General features: G+C 36.4%; 2 protein-coding genes and 1 pseudogene across 3 annotated transcripts; 1 reads left to right on the forward strand and 2 right to left on the reverse strand.

Annotated features, from left to right (window-relative positions):
• On the reverse strand, positions 1,594-10,717 carry LOC109710818 (3beta-hydroxysteroid-dehydrogenase/decarboxylase-like). 2 transcript variants are annotated; one of them, XM_020233593.1, is made up of 11 exons: positions 10,183-10,717; positions 9,916-10,086; positions 9,135-9,251; positions 8,959-9,038; positions 8,075-8,273; positions 7,611-7,728; positions 7,006-7,180; positions 6,253-6,409; positions 5,856-5,922; positions 3,669-5,762; positions 1,594-3,181 (listed from the first exon to the last, which is right to left on the reverse strand). In XM_020233593.1, exons 1-10 carry the CDS (start codon positions 10,669-10,671, stop codon positions 5,605-5,607), a joined length of 1,731 nt encoding a protein of 576 aa, XP_020089182.1. In that variant the 5' UTR covers positions 10,672-10,717; the 3' UTR covers positions 1,594-3,181; positions 3,669-5,604. The 2 variants fall into 2 exon arrangements, with proteins under 2 accessions (XP_020089182.1, XP_020089181.1); XM_020233592.1 differs by having other exon boundaries at positions 8,075-8,333.
• LOC109710336 lies at positions 2,338-4,079 on the forward strand (annotated as a pseudogene).
• Positions 13,051-19,363, reverse strand: LOC109711104 (calreticulin-3-like). Its single transcript, XM_020234006.1, has 14 exons — positions 19,197-19,363; positions 17,925-18,032; positions 17,292-17,484; positions 16,274-16,532; positions 15,797-15,853; positions 15,666-15,713; positions 15,461-15,547; positions 15,311-15,368; positions 14,843-14,910; positions 14,621-14,716; positions 14,468-14,524; positions 13,997-14,098; positions 13,433-13,465; positions 13,051-13,331 (listed from the first exon to the last, which is right to left on the reverse strand). The coding sequence occupies exons 1-14, from the start codon at positions 19,297-19,299 to the stop codon at positions 13,320-13,322; spliced, it is 1,281 nt and encodes a 426-aa protein (XP_020089595.1). The 5' UTR covers positions 19,300-19,363; the 3' UTR covers positions 13,051-13,319.

Here is a 19,468-nt window from a genome sequence, read left to right on the forward strand (position 1 = left end):
CCTCCGGCCAAATTAGCATGAGAGAACATCATGTTGGCTTTCAATTGAAAAAAAGTGGGCCCTATCCCCTTACCCCCTTCTTCCGCTCAAATCAATGTGTAGAGAGAAGAATTGGGATGAAAAAAAAAATATATAGTGGACTCCATCACAATCCTCATCTGTCCAAATCGACATGGGAACATCATGTTACCGACTGTTCCTAGAGTAAGTGACAAAAAACTTGGTGATTGGTATCCGAGGTTCTAAGTTCGAATTCTAATTAATTCACATTTACAGCTAAGTTTATTTCAAACAAAATAAACGAAGTGAACAACGTGCAATCTATCTCTCAAAAAAAAACATGAGAGCGCCATGTTGGATTTTAACTGGAGCTTCTATTTCTATAATAATAATAATATACATATATATTATTATAGTTTAGATTACGTCTATCGAATTAAATTGTATAATTTTGAAATATCATATTTTAAAAAATTAAGTTAAGGTGAAATGTTTCGTATATTGGGTGTAAAAATAAATTTTGTATCCTGTATTTTCAAAATCTCATTATAAGAATTTTAATTATACAATATTTTACACATAGCATTTTATACTGTTTAGATTCTATATATTAAATATAAATTTTATTTTTATAATATTGTCAGTCAAAAATAAATTATACAGTAAAAAAATGAGAAAGAGAATAGGGAGAATAATGAAAGAGGAAAGAGAATTGGATAGAGAAAAAAGTAGGCTTCAGCCCACTCTCTCTACTAGACCTGGCAATCTCGACACATACCCGCGGGTGCCCGTGGGTTACCCGCAAATTTGCGGGTATGGATACCAACTTTTCAAACCCAAAAAATTACGGGTAAAACGGATGAGTAGCCATTAAGCTGTGGGCATTTTGGGTAACCAGCGGATACCCACGGGTACCCACACATATATTTTTTAATTAAAAAATATATGTTCTTAATTAAAATATATTTTTTTTATTTATCCATCTTAAAAATTCTAACCCTAATTTCTTATCGCGTCTTTTATATTACGAAATTTTTTTGTTTTAAAACTTTAAATATTTTTATTGTATGTTATGATATTTTAAATAATGAATTATGCTGTATTTTTAAAACTTATATATATGTATTTGCATTTAAAAAATATAAGAGAAAAAAGAGAAAAAAATTGCAGGTAACCCGCAAACCCATCAGCCTACCCGCAGGCGGGTATGGATAAAGATATTGGCTGCCCAAAAATTTGCAGGTAAATTTTACCCATGCCCAAGTAACCCGCGGGTATAATGACCCGCTCACGGGTTGCCCAACCCACCCGTTTGCCAGGTGAACGTGGAGAATGGGGGAGAATGAAGAACCAAAAACAAAAAGAAACCAAAAAAAAAAACAAAATGGGCCTCACCCCTACCAGCTTTGCCCAAATTAAGGTGAGACCGCCATGTTGGATTTTCACTTAAGTTTTCTATATAGAAGATACTAGCAATGTGTTGGATTTTATCCAATAATAAATTTTGATGATAACAAACAGATTTTGGATTTAATTTGTTATTTAGCAATTTCAGATTGTAATTGAATTTAAAGCGGCTCAAGCTGAACCGGATTTGATCAAAGGTAACGATTCAATCAATTTATTCAAATTGGCCCGAACAAGATCAAATTGTACCAAATTGAATGCAAGTGTCACAACAATAATTTGGAGGACTTCTTTACAATTTATCAATCTAACTTATCTTGATATAGGCGTTAACGATTTTCGAGGCACCATTCCTATAGAAATCAGTCATCTTTGGCAATTACAGTACTTGGATCTGTCGAACAACATGCTCTCGGGCGAAATTCTTCCGACCTTGGGCAACCTAACACTAATGGACAAGCTCTATCTCGGCAACAATGAATTTGAAGGAGCCATTCCGCCGACGTTAAGCAACCTGTCAACGCTAGAGTTGTTAAATCTATCAAATAATAGGCTAAGCGGTAGCATTCCTAAAGAAGTTTTCCTTTCATCCCTCGCAAGCTTCCTCGACTTGTCGCATAATTTACTGAATGATTCATTACCGTTAGAAGTGGGCAATTTGATAAATATCAGGGAGCTTGATCTTGCAAATAACAGGCTCTCTGGTGAGATTCCAGACACTATCGGTCAATGCACAATCTTGGAAATCCTTCATTTGGAGAATAACTTATTTCAACGGACCATTCCTTTCTCCATTAGCAATTTAAGAAGGCTCAAGGAGCTTGATCTCTCAAAAAACTTATACTCCGGCCAAATACCAGCATTCCTTGATGAGCTCCCTGATCTACAATACTTGAATATCTCTTCAATAGTTTTGAGGGTCGAGTACCGATGAAAGGTGTCTTTAAGAATGCGAGTGAAGTCTCACTTATCGGAAATAGTAAACTCTGTGGGGGAATTCTAGAATTACACTTGCCGAAATGCACTTCAGATGCCTTCGCAGCAAAACATCACTCTGATTATAAACTCAAGGTAATACTCATTCCCATAGGTGGAGCAATTTTGTGTTTCATTATAATCATGTGCTTGCTTGGGATGCGTCACTTGATAAAAAGCTCCCGGAGAAAGCCGCTGTCAAGATTTTCCTTAAGAAACCGACACATGAAAGTATCATACGATGAGCTTTTCAGGGCTACAGATGGGTTCTCCTCAGATAATCTGATCGGCACAGGAAGTTTTGGGTCAGTATATAAAGCCGTCATGAACTATGAAAATGCCAACATCGTCGCAGTGAAAGTACTTAACCTTCAACAGCATGGGGCTTTCAGGAGTTTTATGTCTGAATGTGAGGCCCTGAGAAGCATTCGACATCGAAATCTTGTCAAAATTCTTACATCGTGCTCTAGCTTGGATCACCACAGTAATGATTTTAAGGCCTTGGTTTTTTAGTACATGCCTAATGGGAGCTTAGAAGAGCGGCTACATCCAAATGCACGCGCTAATAGGCCATTCAGAAGCCTAAACCTAATCCAGAGGTTGAACATAGCTGTCGACGTAGCCTCGGCATTAGAGTATCTTCTTCATCACGAAGGGTCTGTGCCGATTGTTCATTGTGATCTTAAGCCCAGCAACGTCCTTCTCGACAATGAAATGACGGCGCATGTGGGTGATTTTGGGTTAGCAAAGTTTCTGCGGCAATTACCTGACGAAACATCTGAGTGTTCATCTACCAGCACTGTGGGAATCAAAGGATCAATTGGTTATGTTCCTCCAGGTGAGAAATATGCAATAAAATGATAACTTTTTTTTTCATGCTTTACAGAATTTCAGAAAAAAAATATAACACATCTTTATTTGATTCCTAACTATAGTACATCTGATATTTTTTTGCTGCTCACTGTCTTTTGAAGCAAAAAACAAGTGAATAGCATAAAGTTTAATAAATAAAATTAGAAAGTCAGTGTACAAATTAGTAGAAAAGGAGAAAAAAAAATACTCTAGGAAATAAAAAGGATACTACATATTAGCCACGAAAACCGACATACTAGAGTTAGAAAAAACAACTGATTAATTATGATCACTAAACATGCAAGAGCTGGAATTTTATTTCTACATATCTAATGCTATCTTAGAGTCAAGTTATAAACTAAAAGATCAAATTTAGTTTTTGTAACTATGGCTTGGAAACAGTGGGAACCAAATCCAAATCCAAATGAACTCACCTGACAATCTTGTATTGTCTGTTTGCAATTAAAATATGTTGTGCAGAGTATGGAATGGGCTGTAAACCATCTAGGCTCGGCGATGCGTACAGCTACGGAATTCTTCTGCTGGAAATGTTCACTGGAATGAGCCCCCTCGACGAAAAGTTCAAAGACGGACTGAGCCTTCGTGGATATGTTCGTGCTGCTGCTGCTTCACCTCAACATGTCATGGACATCATAGACAGAAACCTGCACTCAGCTGATAATGATAAAGCTTATCGAGAAGAGTGTGTGCGACATTGCGTAGTTTCGGTGTTCAACTGCGGTCTCGCGTGCTCAAATGAATCGCCATACGAACGATCCGACATGACGAAAGTTGCAAAAGAGCTGAGTGCAGCAAGAGAGGGACTTCTTAAAATTCTAAACTAAAAGCAGTTTTGCTCCCTATGCTACGGTTCTCACTAGAGGCAAATGCATGTATGTTTGAACATCCTCTGCTTTTTCTTATTTGTATTAAAAAAAAAAAAACTTGTGTATTGAAATGCCTAGTCCTTATGGCTTTGAACACTCCTTTCTAAAATGAATACAACCAGTAGGAGATAAACACTTCAAAATTTGCAGCTGTATAAATTAATAGCTTAAAATTCCTAATTTCTGGCTCAAGTTTATAACTGAAGCCTAATATAAACCGTCATTACCAAATCTGTGTTGGATACACTTGTCAACAGAAAGCTCCAAGCCTATTAAGAAGGGTATATGTACAAATTTTGGATTTTAAGCACGAAATACAGAAAGATCATAAATAGTATGACATAAGGAGAAAATTGACCAAGAAAAAGAGCCATTTACATTCAAACAAAGCAACACATAGAAAAGCAAGAATCCAATGCAAGGAACCACAAACACCGAAAAACACAACCATCACCCAAAGTATTTGACATTCGAAAAAGAACACCAGATACATACTTATACTGCGCATTCTAAATATTGTTTACTTTTGAGGTGCAAGCAAATCACCTTTTTCTTTCTCAAAATACAGTTATGGAAAAACTTCTTGATCCAAACTTGCCAACCAAGTATCTCAAAGATAATCAAACATAAATTTTGGAAGTCATGAGAAAGAGTCCCTTTGCAATACTATTATAGACCTCTTTGCTTTGGCTGTTGTTTCCACAGAAGTGCTATCTCAGTTGATCTTTTTGAAGGAACACTAACAGCTTTTCCAGTAAATCATCCTAATAGATTTTTACTATAGCAGAAGCGGAAGCTTCAAATTGGACCCACAGATTTTGCAGCCTAGAAGCTCTTTATAGCTTTTTCCAGTAGCTAGCTTCAGGGTCTGACTGCTGTTTCAGGGGTTAGAGAAGCAGAGCCAAAGCCAGACCAAATAAACACTAAGACATGGCATGAAGAACTATATTAACAATAGGGGAAAATGCTTTGTGCCGATATATGTACAGAACCAAATAAAATAACATAGTATCTTTTTTTTCATTTTGAGCACATGCAATTAGTATGAAATACTCGGTTAGTATAAAATTCTCAGACCAACTACAAGAGAGTTCTTGTACAAGAATTGTTCGTATATGTAGAAGAAATATGTGAAAACTTTATCAAAGATACATAATTAACCAGTACAAAAACATAGCTGATGGATGAATTTGCTACTGATGTTGAAATATATGCATGAGAATGGCAGAACATCTTGCAATGTTATTTATTCTTTTAATTACATGAAATCATGAGAAAATGACTACCATAATAACTACATAATTAGTAGAAAGATCGAAAGATAGATGAATTATCAAACCTCAAATCAGTAATTGCATGAATACCTCTCTAAACATAAAAGATTAAATCGACAACAGAAGCCGCAACGAAAGGAAGTATGTCACAAAGATGATGCATTTTAATTTCCAAATTCGCAGTGAGAGATATGGTAGGTCAGTCATCATCAACTTTGGGGAATATATTTCGTCAAGAAGCTTGATAGTTTACTGACAATTTTTTTCTTTAATGCTTCAATTCTAACTGAGCCTGTTGCAATTAGACTGTTGACTTCCTCTTCACACTGTTCATAGACAATGAAGATGATGAACATGCATGTCAACCCTGCAATAAAAAAAATGCGGTGAGAAAGTTGAAAAAGAAAAAACAAAGCACTATTATCTGGAAATTAACAAGGTTTTTAGGTCGAAACCTTACCAACTCCAATCAATGTTGCGAGTGAGAAACGGAACAGCAACTTGAGAATACATATAGAAGCAATCGACTGCATGAATTAAAACCAGAGATAGATCATATAATGGTTTACCAAAATGAACACATCACTCATCATAAATTAGCCCTTTCGGTTTTTTGCCATGGAAAAATATTTCCTTATGGTGGCTTATCTAGTAGTATTCTTGTAGAACTCACGAAAATAACAACAGTCTATCTGTTGTGTTAATATATGAAACAAAATATTCAATTTGATTTAAGGTGAAATCAAAATTCACAGAGAACCATAATTGGAGCTGCGGAAATTTTAAGATGAAAGAAAGATTCTGTAAAAGAAAATTGAAAGTGAAGTAATTTATGCCACACAAACATATACACATACCTTGAAAAGAACTTCCCAGTCATCACCTCTGGCAAGCAACTTCATTACATGAAAGCCTTTATTCCATATAGATGCCACAAAACTAAACAAATTTTGCAACGTTTGCTCTGAGACTTCAAAGCAAGATGATGGGACCTTCTCGATTGTCAGACCAAACCTATAATTACAAGTTTGTTCTCACAGACTAAGATACAATAGACAAGAAATAGAGCACTTAGGAGAAAGCAAGAGAGAAAATTCTAAGGGGCTTTTTTGTATATATCTGTAATTCCTCAGCTTAAATACATGCCCCTCTCAACTCTGAATTTCCATATGTATACCTTGAAAAAGATGTTTCATACCAAAATCATCCTTATTAACTTGGGCAGCCATCCAATATAAGAGGCAAATTGGTTACACTAGAAAAAGATATTCAAAATATTTGTAGGTGACAAGGCCATATTTGTTAGAAATTAAGTTTTGAGGACAAATATGAAAATTCAGAGTTTTGAAGGGACATGAATATACCAAAGTCATATCAATTCAAGAATGCAACTGTCTGCAATATCAGTAAAATATAAACCGATATCAGTATAATATAAACCAGTACCTCTTGTGTTACACATACGGAAAAACAAATTGCATAAACTACTTTGGATTATTACAACTAATAGATGACTGCGAAACTATTGTGATGAAGACAAATCACCAGAATTCTATTATTTGTGAATATTTTTCTGCATAATCATGTAACATCATAAAGAGGGTACCTACATTGACGAAGGTAGGATGCCATGGACAAAAAGAGTGACTGAGACCAGCAATAAGATTCTTGCAAACGAAGAGATAAAAGTTCTTCCGGAAAGCAGAAACCAGTAGAACAGCAGAAAGAGTAAAGCCAGATAAGTAAATGTTTTCTTCTCATCCCTCCATAGCAATATATCAGCAGCTGCAATAAGACAAAACAAGATGAACCAAAGATCTCAGAATAAAAACAGGGCAAACCACACTAGGGGTCCTCAACCTTTTAGCAAGTCCCAATTCAGGCCCCAAACTTTCAATTTCTAAATTGGATCGTAGCACTTTGTATTTTGTTGCATCTAATCTTTCCATTAATTTTCTTTATTAAATTGGATCGAAATGTACATCTAAGAACGATGAAACTTCCACATAACATGGTGGACCACGAATGCGCTTCGCCCTTGGAATTATATAAAAGATACATCTCAGGGCAACTCAAGGCAAGAATAGAAAAAGAAAATGCTACAGTAAATGCATGACAAGTCATTACAGTGCAAGAAATTTGATGAATCAGGTATCTTTAGGTTTGGCAGATGTCCAAAGCAAAATAATGTTTCGGATAAAGCAGCTGATCTGACCTACTCCGCCACCTAATAGTTGGTCTGCTTTTGACGGTGCAGTAAAATCTCGTAGTCTTGAAGAACCTGAATCTTTAGCTAGTTCTGAGAATGACTCCAAAGTTCGCATGATACCTTCCTGTGTATTCACCAATAAACATATGATCAATTGAAACTCCATTAGACATTATCATTAAAATGTTCATTACATCTGTATGATAGTAATTTTGTGCATAGGCCCATCGAGCTTAAGAAATATAAAAACCAGTACACTCAAGGTAATTTCATCATATACTTACATTAACAAAGCCTGTATACGATTTCAGAAAAGTTTGTTAGCAAGAAACATAGCCTTAACTTCACGAAGTGAGAACAATGGATTACAACATAGCATGAAAAACAATACCAATGAGCTGGAAGCCAATTGAAAAAGAGAAAAAGAGTATAATTAATTTTGCAATAGTTGAAATTTAAAACCAGCTCACCTCCATTGATAAGACTGGAGAATAACCAAGAATGCTCTTAGCTCTCGAACAACTGAAAGTCCTCGTGCATGAGAGAGCGTGAACAGTAGCAGGACCAGGTATTGGATTGGATATTCTATGCAAAAACACCTTTTCGCTAAACTTTCTGGCAAGCAGAACAACTAGGAATACAAGATTGGCAGAAATATTAATTGTGGCCCTGAATGAAACAGATAGTATCAGCACTTTCTGAAAGAAACCACCTACATCCAACCTACAGCTATTTGAAGGAAATTTCAGTAATCCACTGATATATGATAAAACGAAAGATGTGTGCTAAGTAAAGAGTTTAAACTAAGCAGGAAAAGTACTGAAGCTTCATTGCCAAAACAAATAAATTTGGTAAGCACAAGCAAAAACAAATGAATTTGGTCCCAAAAAAATGAAAGAGGAAAATACATACCCCCTCAATTTGACAGAATATTGATTAGTTGTCTTTGTGCTCAAATCTTTGCAATCAGCAGTAAATTCCAAGAATTTAAAGCTAGTCGTTGCTACTATTTGGATATAGAAATCAGAATCCACTCATAATCATGAAATTAACTAATAAAGATAACATTATTACTGCCTCGTCCATTCTTTGTTCATTTAGCCTAGTTAAACATCTTCTCTACTATAAGTAGAAGCTTGATATTTTGACAAAAAAAGAGGTCTGAGTGTTTAGCCCTGGTGAAATCTATTGGATTTAACAAAAAAGTGCTTGGGTCTATTCGAACAGTTCTACTCAAACACAACTTTTTCCATTTGGAAAAAACATGTTCTCAAGAGCAATTCTCAAGGCAAATATGTGAATCAAGACAAAACCTTAAAGAACAGCTGGACAATGAAAAATGCATTGAAGGTACCTCTGATATCCCAAGCCTTCTTGTATACTAGAAATAAACTCCCAAAGCTCCACCGGCTCATCATTTGTAACAAAAAACGACTGCCATTAAGTAGTGAGAAATCAAAAGCGTCAGCCATAAAAGCAGTTGGTTAATCAATGAATATGAATTGGCAACAATATCTTTAGAAACATTACCTTTCCTGCAACAGAAGCTGGGTCTGAACGTAGAGCTTTCTCAGCACAAATATTAGCATGGGCCACATTCTCCACATATGTGAAGTCATACATATTTTTACCATCTCCTACTATAAACTGAAAGAGAAGCAGTTTTGGAAGTCCATTAGCTATTGCAAACTAGGTTCTGCTTTCAACACAAGGAATCAAATCATCAGAGAAAATAAATACTTAATTTGTTAAAATTACAAAAACAAGACTATTTGCAGCAGGGGCTAATACTCATGACAATGCAAGACAAAATACAAATGTTCTTTGTGCCATAGCAATCTAATTTCATGCAGTATGCAAGTTCTTTGTACTTTTGTCTCACCAACGTTGTCCAAGTTATTTTGCCCGATCCTGTTTTAGCCCAACGAATTTAGATCATTTCTGGCCCAGATCCCAGAACAACTTCTTTAATCAAGTAGTCAAAGCCAAGCATCCAACAAACAAAAAGTCTAGATGTTCTAGCTGCGGCATTATCCAAAAGGAGAAGCAACAATTGAAGCTTCTTCTTGTAGCAGCTGCAGGAAGCTGCTGATGGATTTCAATAGAGCTCCCTTGAACGGCTCTATATAAACAACACCTCTGCAGAAGCTCCAACTAGACCCAAAAAAAATCCCTTAACTTCCCTAATTTCCAATTTGTTAGTTTACATGCACTTGGAACATAAACATAAATAGCAAAAGCTAGACTAACACACTATTCACTCGAATAGTTAGATGAAAAATGTGCGAGAAAATAGATAATAACCATTCACCTTATTCCAAAAGGATGTCGCACATGCAACGAAGAACGGCACGAGATTCGGATCCCCTGGCCCGAACGGATAGCTCGGCCGGAGCGCGCACGTCGCCATCCCACCCCTCCCGTTCGCGTCCAACACCATCATCTCCACCTGCGCCCTCAGCTCATCCAAAATGTCCTCATACTACATACCAAATACACCAAATCAAACTCAAATTCACGAATCAAAATCAAATTTTGAGAAGAACCCAGATCGGGGAATGGGAAATGGGGCAGGGACCTTATCGGGGTAGGGCACGGACTCGTCGCCGAGCACGACGTCGCGGCAGCCGTCGAAGGCGAATGCGGCGGAGCCGGTGTAGACGACGCGGCGCACGCCGCACTCGATTGCAGCGGAGATTAGGGTTTTGGTGGCCCCAATGGCTAGGGCGTGGAGTTCGGAGAAATTGGGGGTGGTGGTGGAGAAAATGGAGGAGGAAGAGGTGGTGGTGGTGGGGTCGATGTGGAAGACGACGACGGATCCGGCGAGGGCGGGGATGACCTGGGACCGGTCCGAGAAGTCGACCGGGAGGTGAAACGGGCCGGGTGAACCGGGTTGGTGGGCCGGACCGGGGGAAGGGTAGGGGTCGGCGACCCGGACGGTCCAATGGCCGGAGGAGACGAGCGCGGCGACGAGGGAGCGGCCGAGGAAGCTGGACCGGCCGAAGGTAACGGTGCAGGGGATCCGGTTCGGTTCGGCCGGGAGTTGACCGGGTTCGGAGATCGCCATTGATGGGGCGGGGAAGAGAGGGACGGGGACAAGGGCGAAAGGGAGAAGGAGGGGGAAAAAGAAAGAGAAAACGGCGCCGTTAAGTGCTCGTAACGGCGTTTCTTTTGTGAGGAGTTCGTAACGGCGTTTCTTACGCCGCGCCGAAGTGGGAAGGGAAATGTACAACCCGTTTGGTACCAAATCTCATACAATTGAATCAAATTTTCTGTTATGTGATTCAAATTCAAGTGAATTTGATTTAGAGATTAAATTCTCTTGGTTTCTAACAAACTCTAAATAGATGGTTTTTTCTAATATAACGGCGAATTTAATCTGAAATCGTTGATTTTTTTGCATTTTATAAAATCACTTTAAACCACAGCAAATTAAGCCAAATCAAATTCAATAGTGTTTCCAAAAACAAGATTAATAAATTTTGATTTTAAATTTTATTCTGGCTTGATATTTGAAGAATTCCAAATATAGTATTTCCAGAGTATAGAGGCCAATGCCCTCAAACCGCAAAAAATAAAAAATTTTAGCTTCTTAGTATAGTATGCATGCAGTTTACTAATGCTTAATTTACATACTTATTTAAATATTTTTATCCATTTACTTATATGTGGATTTTGATTAGATATTTGGTACAATTCATGAAAGGATATTGCAATTTATGAACAGTACAGCAATTATAATCATTAAAGAGAACTAGTAAAAAAAATTTATCAATATGAGGTTAAATAAATTGTTAAAAAAAAACAGTAGATAAAATATTTTTCTTTAATTTAGATATAGTATTTTACTATAGTTTGCTTAAAGTCTCTCTCTCTACATGGGATAGTGCTAGACAATGACTTGGTAAGGAAGGAAAATGATGGAACAAAGAGAAAAAGTTGTTTGGTAAACAACAATCATCCGCTTCTCCACCAAAATCACTAATCTCCAACAACAGAATCATAACAGATTCACCCAAAAAAAGAGAGATAACGAAAAAGATAAAAAAAAAACCCAAAGATTTGATTTTGTCATCATCAAAAGAATGGCAACCTGCCTTGCACTCAATCCACTAAATAAGATTTTATGGAATAGGAAAAAATACAGTCAATTATGAACCAGTTTAATTTGACTATCTAAAATTTTAAAAATAAATTAATTTTACTATCCAACATTTCAATTTATTTAATTCGAATCAGTTAACAATACTTTAACTTCAAAATTCGATATGTCGTTTATCCTTTTTTTCTGAGAGAGAGAGAAATATACCGTTTATCTTTATAAATTTAGTTAACATATTTCATTCAATTCTCGCAACTATAAATTTATTAAAATAATTAGCTTGAATTTTGAAGTCAAATGCTATTGACCGACTCAAATCAAATAAATTGGAAGATTAAAAAGTAAAATCAAAATTTTGGAAGGTTAGATAGGCAAATTAAAATAATCCACAGCTAAGATACATTTTGTACGTTTTCACTTATTAACTATTTCACATAAAACTAAAAATATTCAATCAAATATTTCTACCTTGCATAAGATTATAAGAACAGTATATTTTTTCAGTATTTATGTATATTTAAAATTATCATATTACTCTTAATTAGATCTTTGTCGTCCAGGCTCAGTGCGATTGACTTGGTTCATATCATATATAAATTACCAATTTCCAATTGCATAGATGATCCAAAATATAAGCATGCAACCATTCATCTCTCTCTCTCTCTCTCTCAGGATGAGTTAGCATTATTAGCTAAACAGTTTTTCTTTAGGGTGCTCCCAGTTAAATGTTCCTATTAAGAGCATCATCTAGGAAGTATAGAAACCTCCAAACTTAAGGTGAAACACACAAGATTTCTAGGGACAATAGCTGGACAATAATCCAAGTCATAAGTAGGTCAACTATGTAGTTCGGTAAATTACACCATTAGTCCACCAAAAAATGTTGGTCTGAGTTTCACTTTGGTTACTAAACTTTGATTTAGTATACGAGAGCTCGAGCTGTCAAAATGACGCATTTATAGTCTCAACATTTGCTTTCTTAATCCAAAGGAACGAAAATTAAACACGACATGCTAAGTTACTATCAATAAACCCCTTATATTTCGCAGGATAACTTATATTTCACAAGAAAACTCCCACCATAGAAACCCTAAAATGCATGAGCCAAACAAGTACCCTTGATAGGTACTATGATCTAACAGACTTAGGAACAGTGACTTAGCATGCCGTTTTAAACTCCCGTCTTTTGGGTGGCAAAAGCTAAAGAGAGTGAGCTATTTAAAAAGTTCAAGCTCCCTAATAAAAGAAATCGAAGTTTAGCGACCAAAGTGACATGACACTCAACCAGTAGTTCATCAAGTAATGGTTACTCATTGCAGAGACCTAACAATTTGACCAACATGATAGCCCCAAACAATTTGAATAGTTAGGTCTTTCATTTCAATGCTGTAGCTAAAATTATTGATACAACATGGTGGAGGTTCAAGCTTAACTTGTTCCTCCTGAATGGAGCAAGAAGATAGAGGAGAGAGTTCTTAGAGGGTATAGCATCCAAACATACAAAACTGGAACTAACTGCGACCAGCACCAATGACTCCATACAATAACACGATAATACGAAATGCATGCCTTGTTTCGATCCGCACATCATAAACTCTAAAATTTTAGGGCTCTCATAATTCATCCTGTGAACAAGTTTGACAAAAGAGAGTTAACATAAGAACAAGTAATAGAATACACGCCACAGTGGAGAGGGGAGAGGGAGAGAGAGAATTCCAAAACTCACATGATAATCATCCAAATAATCCCGGTGATCACGCTGCACAAAGGCAACAACAGTTAGCAGCAATCAGAGTTAAGAAAGAAAAAAGCGCTATATTTTTACCAAAAAAGCCATAAAGAGTTGTTTGGACCGAGGAAGAGGCTGTGCATGGAAATGATATCACAAAAGGTACATGATCCCTCCACCAGTATTTTTCTTTTCCTTTTTTTTTTTTTTTCTGGTAGAGTTTTTACGATAGCCAGTAGATTAGGATTCAATGTGCATTTCTTTCTTTGTTGATTCTTGGCGAATGTACAATTCCCACAGTAAAATATAATTCTGGGTCAAATTATAGATATTATAAAAAATTATTTACTCTCCATTGTTGAGAATTTTTTGCTTGGTATATGACTTTGGCAGTATGTACCTACAAAGTGCTTTCAAACTTTACTCTGACAATTACTGCATCATTTATACTCTAATTTGGCAACAGAAGTAATTTACAGGAAAGGCATATGCAAACAAAGTTCTAACTAAATTCTCATCACAACCTATACAAGATGAAAAACATAGATCAGAGAGACATACCCTTCGATATTTATCCTTGTACCTCTCCCTGTCACGATGTCGCCTATCATATCCCCTCTCTTGCCGCCGTCTCTCACCTTCCTCCCTTGCACGCCTGGCTTCCTGTATAATGAAATATATTGGTCACAAACAAAAGCAAAAATGCAAAATCATCTAATTAGAAATATACCCTTATGAAATAGCGAAAGGGCAGTTTCTCACGAAAATAGACTCAAGTTGGTGAGTCATGCAGTACATGCGAGGAAAAGTTTTCTTCAAGAGGGTTTTTTGCAAGCACCGGGGTGTATAAAAAAGCAAATAAGCTTTTGCAGGGCATATATGAAAATTCAGGTTTTGCTAGGATAATTTTGCACAGCTCGATAGGTAAACATCTCAATGTAAAATGTCTAAATTTTGGGGTTTTCTAATTCACACGAACACAAGGGAGATATTCAAAAGAAAAAGCTATGATCATCAGCTTTGAGTTCTAACCTCGTCTTCTCTAGCTTTTCTCTCTTTCTCTGCCTCCTCAAAGGCCTCTTTCTCAGCCTGCAATTTTTTTTAGTTGAAAAGTGCTAATTGGAAGACCAAAAACCACTACAAAAAAAATTAATTGAGTAATTAAACAAGAGGGTGCATGCCCACCTCTTTATTCCTCGCCCAAGTTTCTTCTACAACTTGTTTTGCATACTCTGGGTCATCACATATCAGAATATTGTCAAAAACTGAACCAGCCTTTACCTGTATAAACAGAAAAAAGTCGTATAATTTAAACATCAAGTACATTGCTATAAACGTAACATATGAGGATATAGTTAACTCTCTCCAGCAATAAAAATTTTACATATGGATTGTCGAATAATGTACCTGCCACACTTCGATACCAACATATTTCAAAGGCTTTAGCACATACAGATCTGGATCATCTTCAAACTCTGCCAGAAGGGGAAACATGGCAGAAAAACTACATTAGTATTATAAACTAAAAAATAAGGCTTAAGAAGATAGTTTTGGACCAGACAAGTAAAGTAAGGTGGAGCCGCCCAACAGAAGTAAACAAGAAAGTTTATACTCCTATAGGGGGGAAATATTTACATGGAGCCACAACAGTTACACATGATGGAATTGTGGAATATAGAAGCTAGCAAATAAGATAATATATTCCTCCCTTTTCATACTAGCAACTTGCCAAAACAGGGACAACCCAATCTCAGCGCCTTTTCAGATTTGGATCTGATTCCAAGCAATTCTAATTTTTTGCATATCAATTATGGGTTTTTGTTTTATTCTCGATGAATATGATTCACTAGATACTTTAGTATAATGCTGGCTCACCTGGATTGTCGATCCAGGGGATCTTCCACTTCCCCTTGTAATTTGGGTTCTTGATTCTCTGCAGACAACAGTAGATGTATTAGTGAGAGGAAAAAAGACAGCTGAAATCAGCAAATTATTATGTTATGACAACTAATAAGAAAAGACAACCTTTCGCTTCCATGATCCCTTATAAGCTGGATTTGGTATCTTTGGCGGTTTCCAAATTCCATCTTCATCTTCATCCCATGAATCAGGCTATAAAGGAAAAGGAGGGGGGAAAAAAAAAGAACAAACCACATGCCATTGGTACTTTATTATAGATTTTGTTCTCACGCAAAGTTAGTATCAGAGAACGAGTGGAAAAACTAAGTACCTTTTTAGCCTTTGGATTAGGAATTTCACGTGGAATAGAATCATATCCCTGCATATTAGAGACAAAATAGTAAGCAAAAAGCAGTACAAACAAGAGAGAGACAATTTCCATGAAGTTATTATTAATCATACCTCTGGCTTAGCGTCATTAGGATCATCAATATATTCCCTGTCATCCCAGTCTAGCGGCTGTAGCACAATACAGGAACATGCAAATTAGATCAACTTAATTGCATAATTATACTTGTGATGATATTTCTAAGGGTCAAGATAAACAAAACAAATTTTCTCAAATTGCAAGTTGGCCGACCAAGCTGAATTTCGTAAAGAAAAAAGCATGCGAACTTTCTCAGCCAAGTTCAATTTGTTGAAAAGAATACTTCTTAGCCATTGATATGGTTAGTCAGAAATTTCCGAAAAAAAATTCAAATGAACAAAATAAAAATGTCGACTTAATACCATTAGATTTTTTGTTTTGAATATTTTAGTATCAAATCAAACTCAAATGGGTCAGTTGCAAGTGGAAAAGAAAATTAGTGGATTTCTTCACATTAACTTAGACACTATCAATTTCAACCATCTTCTAAAACTAAAATAGCATGCTCCAACCTTTTTTGCATTAATGTCCTTAATCTTTCGAGGCGGAAGGATATCCCAGTCAGTATACATGCTTCCAGAATCTCTTTCCCGGTTATCGACCAGAATACTATATGAGGCATCAGGCCTAAGAATAAAGGTGTAGACATGTGTTAACTTGTCTGTCTCACATTGTAGATCCTTCTTGATAGGATAATTCTGTCCCTGGTAGGAGAGTATAACATGAAGCTTCTTTGTTTGCGTGCCACATAGGTCAGGCCCGAACATGAAACTGCAAAACAAAAATACGGAAAACAAATAAGAGGAGTAAAACATAAAAAAAATTATATGTAAGGTATGAAAAATAACAAAAAGATAATATTCATGCTGCAATAGCTAGAATTTTTACAATATAGTGGGTGATATCTCGTATATTTCAGAAGGCTTTTGGAGATATAATGGTATATAATATGATGTACTTTAAGATGAGGTTTGTGATTGCTCAAACTTCTAATTGGTGTGACAACAGAACTTAGAGCTTAGATATAAGAGAGCACTCTCCCATTTTCGCACCCAGAAAAAATAAAATCAAAGAATAAGGTAGAGTTTGCATCTACGAGTGTGAGAACTTCGCATATAAGAAGGAAACACTTCTCATGATTCCGTGGGCATGTGTAATGTTTATCTATACTTGTAATCTATGCATGCTTACAAGGGTTTGGAAAATGCTTGAATGAGGAATGGTTATAAAATCATATCCATTCTTATAAAGCCTTCTCACTTTGTTTTGATGGTAGTTATATCCGTTCGTCCTGCATAGATAAATAGCCAGAAATTTCTCCCACTCGCTTTCAGAAGTAATTAACAGATGATGATAAGCTGAGCATTGACAGTAGAAAACTAATTGCAGCTTTAACATGGTTATCATTACTTAGAAACATCATAGGTGTAGAAACATCATGGGCGAAAATTAAAATACTGAAGATAACTAGCGAGAGACACTTTTACACATTGAGAAGCATAATATTAGGAAAGCAACAAGACAAAAAACCTGTATGGAGTATCACCGCCAAATTTCTTTTGATTGACATAACCAGAAAGAAGCTTGATGTAAGCACCGCCACACTCTATGTCCTGCTCAAACTTTATAGAATATTGGACCACCAGTGTCCTGTTCTTGTTACTAAATTCTGGGAACTTCGCTGAAATTGCAAAATGCCTAGCATCCGTGTGCGTTTGAATTCCTATTACGACACAACAAAGGAACAGATCAGATGACATAGCACTATCAGTGTTGAATGAAAAAGCGCCAACACTGACGTGACGGCCTGTTTGGCCCCGTCAGAGCTCCTACACACGTGTTGTTTGTGCAGAGCTGTTGGAAGAAGAAGTAATAGCATTTTCATTAAAATTTTAACGAACAGCAGAAGCTTCCGATTGGAGTTCAGCTTGGGGAGACAAAAATCTCATTTTAGCTTCCTGCTACAGCAAAAGCTCGATCCTGGAATGTGGAAACTTGTACTTTCTAGACAAAGAAGCCATTCCAGAAGCCATGCCAAACAGGCTCCAAGTTCCTAGTCAGCGGCTAGAGATCATGTTATAATCGTCATCAGTGAGTTTCTTCACATATAGAGAAAAATTTGTACAAGGATATCAAGCTCAAGAGCAACAAAGTAACACATGCCTTTGTCATCTGGATCTCCCGCCCACTTTCCAGCGGTGTGCTTGAATGAACCGGCTTTTCCTTCACTCCTTTTCCAGTCCGATTTCACCCATCGACTCTCCCAACCATCTTTCAAACAAATGGCCAAAACGATAGAACCCAAGTTAGCTAACGAATGGCGCACAGTCGAACATGAAGAATCGTTACAAGATAATTCTAAATCAATCGAAATAAAACAGAACATAAGGAGGAGAACAATCAGGGTCACATCAGCAGCAACAAACACACAAGATTCTTTCGACTATCTACACATTTCACTAATACAGCTTCACAATATCGCTAAAGTCGATCTCTTATACAATAACTAACAAAACCACCATCTAACACATGCTATCGCCATATAACGTGTTCCGACATCCAAACAGACTTACAAAAAGACCGTTGATGTGCTAGCACACATCCGACTGTCTCGACATAAATAATCTGCAGCCTTTTATTAGCTCAGACATGCTGTGACACCCCCAATAGTAAAAAAAGTATAAAATCCTAAGGAGATTTTAGTGCAGTAGTCCTCTTCCAAATTTTTATTTTAAAATTAGGCTCACTAAATTTTATTTGTAAATATAGTCTTATGATAGAGAGAGAGAAAAATATTAGTAAAAGCGGTGAATGATTCACCGCATTCGTTAAAATTTTATCGTCCTATAAAAGAGGTGCGGTAAACCATTCACCACTTTCTTCCCTCTTCTATTCCTTTTCTTTCTACTTTTATGTCTATGTAATAATATTAGGAGTTATGAAAATCGTGAATGATTTACCGCACTTAAATACGGCTACTCATTCACCGTCTATATTATTCATTTTTTAAAAAACTCAATTTGATATATTAGAGGTCTATTTTTATAATTATTTAAAAAAATACTATTTTTATAATTATAAAAATTGATAGGATTATTTATAAAAAAAAAAAAATTCAAATCCTAATATTTGGCTAGCATATCAGTGCTAATAACTTAGCTTTTAAGTATTTTGGATCAGTAGTTTGTGAGCCCAAAGTACCACAACTACTAAGTACTAACACTACTAGGTCATTAATACCCCCATCAAATATTACCATAAAAATTAATTTGCCAGCATATCGACAGCCTTTACAGAAATTACTTTATAGAAATAACCTAAAAAAAAAGCAGAAACTAAGAAAGCGCACAAATTAAGATCATCAAAATCATGAAAATATCTGAAAAGGCAACGAAGAAAAAAAAAAAAAAAAAAAAAGAAGAAAAAAATTGGTACCATCGAAGCGCTCCTCGAAGAAGACCTCGGAAGAGGAGAGATGGAGGAGGAGGGAGAGAAAGACGAGGCGGAGGGGAAGAGAAAGTGGAGCAAGAAGTGTCATCTCCGGCTACCACGCCGCGCGAGCAGTGACCGAGCTCCGGAGTAGGGGGATGTGCGCGTGATATAGAAGAGGAGTTTTGGGCAAGACCCTCGTTTGAGCACTTATTTGCAGTTCTACCACTTTCTCTTTTCTTTTCTTTTTTTAAGTTTTCTGGCGCTTGGTTTCACAC

Source organism: Ananas comosus, linkage group 5 (assembly GCF_001540865.1).
Source record: "Ananas comosus cultivar F153 linkage group 5, ASM154086v1, whole genome shotgun sequence".
NCBI classification, from domain to species: Eukaryota; Viridiplantae; Streptophyta; class Magnoliopsida; order Poales; family Bromeliaceae; genus Ananas; species Ananas comosus.